The sequence below is a fragment of the Rhinatrema bivittatum genome, chromosome 7 (assembly GCF_901001135.1).
Source record: "Rhinatrema bivittatum chromosome 7, aRhiBiv1.1, whole genome shotgun sequence".
Classification (NCBI taxonomy): domain Eukaryota; kingdom Metazoa; phylum Chordata; class Amphibia; order Gymnophiona; family Rhinatrematidae; genus Rhinatrema; species Rhinatrema bivittatum.
The window spans coordinates 69,646,039-69,650,839 of NC_042621.1; the positions used below are offsets into that span (position 1 = coordinate 69,646,039).

General features: G+C 41.8%; 1 protein-coding gene across 1 annotated transcript; it reads right to left on the minus strand.

Annotated features, from left to right (window-relative positions):
• Positions 1–308: 308 nt before the first annotated feature.
• On the minus strand, positions 309–4,004 carry CBLN1 (cerebellin 1 precursor). Its single transcript, XM_029608488.1, has 3 exons — positions 3,295–4,004; positions 2,275–2,394; positions 309–849 (listed from the first exon to the last, which is right to left on the minus strand). The coding sequence occupies exons 1-3, from the start codon at positions 3,550–3,552 to the stop codon at positions 652–654; spliced, it is 576 nt and encodes a 191-aa protein (XP_029464348.1). The 5' UTR covers positions 3,553–4,004; the 3' UTR covers positions 309–651.
• Between the last annotated feature and the right edge of the window lie 797 nt (positions 4,005–4,801).

Below are 4,801 nucleotides of genomic sequence, written 5' to 3' on the forward strand. Positions count from 1 at the left end.
TAGTTGGGTCACATTTTACAAGAGCAAAACAAGCATCAAAACATTTAGCAGCCTTAAATTTCACAATCACTCAGAATTACATAGAAATATTGAAATGCACTATTCTGCCAATTTGGCTGTGAATAGCTCTTCGTGTATAAGTTTTAACTTTGCCAGTCAGTGTACAGCAAGGTTTGTATTCTAGACTTCATCATGGCATCCATGGATTCAATGTACTTTACTTAAGAAGTGGTGGTGATAGATTTGCCTTTGTTTGTTTTTAATGATTAACTGGAATCAGACCTATATGAAATGGGTTGAAAACAAAACCGCTCAAAAGACAAACAATGTAAGGTAAAAGAAAATGTAAAAACATAATGGGATAAATACATTGGATGTCAACACCCAGGAAATGACAAAGGTTTCAACCAATGAGGAAAAAATAGAACTGAAAGTAGTAAACTACTATGTGACCCATCTTTTGGCTGCAACAAATAAATAAATATTATTCGAAGCGGATGTATACAGATTTATATAAGCAGAACTTAGCTTCCTTAATATGTCAACTTGAAAAGTTTGCTGTCCAGAGCTCATTCGCAGCTATATTTGGGAAATCTGTAAGAACACCTCCGACTTGCTGCTCTGTCCTATCTGCTAAAAAAAAAAGTCAGTTTAAAGAGGGAACACGAGAAATCCAGAGAAAGTGGAATATTTCCAGCCTCCCATCAAGTTGCCTCTTTCCAGTTTTAGATATACTCTGTCTCCTTTCTCCATCTGAATGAGAACTCCATTGCTGGCAGCCTCCCGGGTCACATCTTGATCCCCAGCAAAGGCTGAAATTACCGGCCAACCATTCAACATTAAACTCACCTACAAAGCAAAGACAAAACAAAAAGATGTTTATTTCAAAGGAACACGCACAATGCAGTATGATTTGATGGGTTTTGCCTACCAGGAATATGAGATAGAGGCAAGGAGCATATTTTCATTATACTTATGAATTTAGGAGAAATGTATTAATTAAAAGCAGGCCTGTGTCCTATACAAAAATTGTACTGCTGACGTTTCAACAGTAAATACTGCCACATGAAATTAAAGACGAACCTGATCCCTTTCCAATCAATTTATCATATTGCCACTAGCAACAATAAATATAATTTTTTTATGCAAAGGGACAAACAAGAGGAAGTTTCCCTATTAAATTCAGCAGTGATATGCACTTCTGGAGGAATGGTTCCCTTTCCTTATACATTAAAAAAAAAAGCCTATACTATTGCTCTTAAAAATTGATTCTGCCCATAAGCATGATAGATAGATAGAATATCCTGTAGATATGCTGTAAGGTTAATCATAAAATACAAATTACTTTTAATGAAACCTAACATTGATCACCTCAACAAAAAACTGTTTTTATCAAAAGCAGTTTATTAATTGATGGCATTAACATTCCCAAATATTCAGAAGCAGCTGAGTTCCTTATAATGTTTTCAGACATTATAAGGAACATATATATATATATATATTAAGATACAGAATGGCAATTTCTATAATTATCTACCATGTGTTTTTTTTTATCTGTTTCTCCCTATGCTGGATTTTGAATCAGCCATGGGATATAACAGTGTTTATATGCATCCATGGCACCATATGTTCCATGATCTCGGTGTACAGACTAATATGTAATGTGTATTTACATTTACTCACAGAAAATACTGTCATATAAAATGTGAATGTGAAAAATCACATGTAATAAAGAAATGATTTTATTCATTATTAGATCAGTTGTTTTCTCATTAAACATATACTTGTCCCTTTTGCAAAACACTATTCAGTTAAATGTTTGATGAAGGCCAGTTAGGTTTTTTTCTACAGCTAGTTAAAGATTACTTTAAAAACATTTTCCATTTCTGCAGTGTGCAATAATTATATTTATATCTATCTATCTATATGCATGTACACATATATAGATATATAAATGTATGCATATATACATACATATACATATATATGTGTGTGTGTATATATATATATATTTTTTTTTAATAGATAGATATAAAGAAATTGAGTGTTTTAACATCTTTTTTAAAAATGTGCATAACGGTTACCTACATTCCCCTATACATTTCATCTATTTCAACTCCAAATAAAATTACTATTCCAGTTGTTAAATTTGAATAGTGATTGGGAAAAAAAATAGTACTGCACAGGTATTCCTAAGGTGTCATTTCATTTAATGGAAGGTATCAGGTTAGTGGCCATGCAAAGGTCAGACTTGAAAAGTTGTACTAGTCTAACCTGAATCGTTTGTCTGTTGTACACTTTCACCACGTGAAAATTGAAACTGTAAATCCCTTTCCTCGGAGATATAAAAGTGCTTCTTTCGTAGTCAAAGTTGTTTCCAATATTCACTAATATCTAGAATGAAAAAGAACAGGAAAAGATACGAGTAGACACAGAGCTGAAGAATACTTGAACTGAAAGAAGCAGCATAAGAGTGTGTGCGCGTATGTGTAGGTGTGTGAGAGAGAGTTATATCTTAATTAACACTTTCTGGATGCACGATACTGGAAATAATGCACACTAATTTTTAGATAACACAGGGTGGGGGTACGGAATAGTGGTCACAGGTACGCCATGCTATACATACATACACTACATTCCAGCATGCACATACACGAAAGGGGAGAATCACTGGATCTATACGGTGGCTCTCTTGGAGCCTTATTGGTGCAGAAGAAAACTGCACTCTTTGCAGCTTGAGACAGCTTCTATGGGACCAAAGTTAACAATTATCCAAATTACTTTGAAATCGTGCTATTCATTAGCTCTGGAGCCCAAACGTGGCCCGGCACATTCACGGGCAATATCACATCATTCTCAGATTCTCTCTTTAATCGGACCAACATAAGAATTGCTCAAATATGGGTGAACACTGTCCTCTTAAAATCCATCTTTCGTTTTGACGCCTGAGCGAAACAGGAGTGCCGGATCGAGTTACATGTTTTCAGCTGGCTTTGCTACTTCCCCGTGCACTTTTACCACCTACGATCACTCCGGCTATTAAATTCGGCTTCGAGTTTCTTCCCTTCGAGGAGACGCAGAGGACCCCGGTTGGAAGGCAGCAGCAGCCTTTATCCATCCATCTACCTGTCATTTAGCTTTCCTTCAATTACAGATAATCTAATAACGCGCTAAAGAACGCACGCAACCTTTTTGCCTCCCGGTCATCACTTCTTTCGCAAAAGAAGTTTATTAAAAAAAACAAAAACGTGCAGCTTTGCCACCCCCTCTCTCCAGCCTCCTGCCGTTACCTACCTGGTCAAAGTAAATGATCATGGTCCGGTTGCTCATCTCCGAGGGCTCGTGGTTGGTGCTCCGGATGACCGAGAACGCCACCTTGGCGCTGCCCGATCGCACCGAGATGCCCAGCGCGGTGCCCGTGGGGTCCGAGGTGGGGTTGGAGTCGCACACCACCAGGCACTTGCCCTCCAGCACGATGGGCTCGGTCTCGTTCTGCCCGCTCGCCAGCCCCGCCAGCCACGCCACCCCCAGTAAAAGCTCGACGGAAAGCATCTCTCCTCCTCCGGCTGCAGGCGGCTCGCTCCCGCCTTCTCGGGTGCTTCCTCGAAACTCCTCGCACGGCCGATAAAATCCAGCTTTCTCGGCGTACGGTGGATAATCAAAACGATTGGGCACGATATGATTGCAAGCGATTTCCTTTTGCCGGTGTGCGTTATTTTTTGTCCCCCCCTCCCCCCCGGTGCTCCGTGGCTTTTTGTGGCTCCCACTTCTTTCGTTTACTTCCGCAGCTGCTTTATTCTTCTCGTGGCGCCGCGGGCTCTCATTTCAAGACCGCATGGTGGCAGGATCCCCGGACAAGGCGGGGCGCTTGACGGCATAGCGCGGCTCCCCGCCCGGCTGCTTCGGCTCGGCTACTGACAAGTCCGATCTCGCAGCCTCGGCAACACAAAGAGGAGAGAAGTGGGAAGGGGCTCGCCGGCTCGCGCCCCCTCCCTCTCCCCCCTCCCCCGGGCCGCCTCGCCCCGCCGGCCAGCCAATGGCCCGGCAGCGCCTCCCGGCGGCCGCCCAATCGGCGGCCGGTCCCGCCTCCTCTGGCGGCACGTGACGCGCCGGGCTTTGTTATAGGCGCGAGGAGGCTGCCCGCGCGAGGCAGTGGTACAGGTATTTGAGCTGCAAGGCTGGAGCCGGGGAGCTGGCGCGGCGGTGGGAGGATCGGGGAGGGAAGGGTTGGTACATAGCATGTTATATAGCATAGAGTGCGCTTCCTGGAGCGGAGCCTGACCGGGGGGGGGGAGGTTTCCACTTTTTTTTTGTTTTTTTTAATTGTAGCACTGACTTGAGTGGAAAGTGCGCCATAGGAAGAGACACGAGCTGATGAAGAGAGACGCCTTGGGACTGAGGGTACTATTCTTCTGCATTCGGTTATTGTTTCTTATAATTTATTTTTTTTTAAACCTAAACGAATCTTTTCCTACATTTGCTTCGTTGATGCTTCATTTACTGAAGGATATGCGCAGCAAGATTTCTTCTTTTCTTTATTTTCTAATCAAAAAAAGTCCACGTGGGATTAGCATTTTGGGAGATGTCAAAATGCTGTCATTTCAAGGTCCTAAAAGTTTTGGATAGAGAGGAAGGGGAAATAGATATTTACTTTCTCCATATTCGTTTTTGCTAGCTTTTACATATTATTGACTTGGTAAATAGTCACCCTTGAATGAAGTTATTTGAACCCCTGGGTGTATAGTTAAATTTAGTGTTAACACTCGAGCTCTCAGAACAGATTTTATGACAAATAGACTGA

Excerpts from the sequence above, each read along its gene's own strand:
- CBLN1 (XM_029608488.1), bottom strand. The coding sequence starts at position 3,552 with ATGCTTTCCGTCGAGCTTTTACTGGGGGTGGCGTGGCTGGCGGGGCTG. Across the intron at positions 2,395-3,294 it reads TGATCATTTACTTTGACCAG|ATATTAGTGAATATTGGAAA; the intron begins GTAGGTAACGGC and ends TTTTCATTCTAG. Across the intron at positions 850-2,274 it reads ACAACAGACAAACGATTCAG|GTGAGTTTAATGTTGAATGG; the intron begins GTTAGACTAGTA and ends TTTGCTTTGTAG.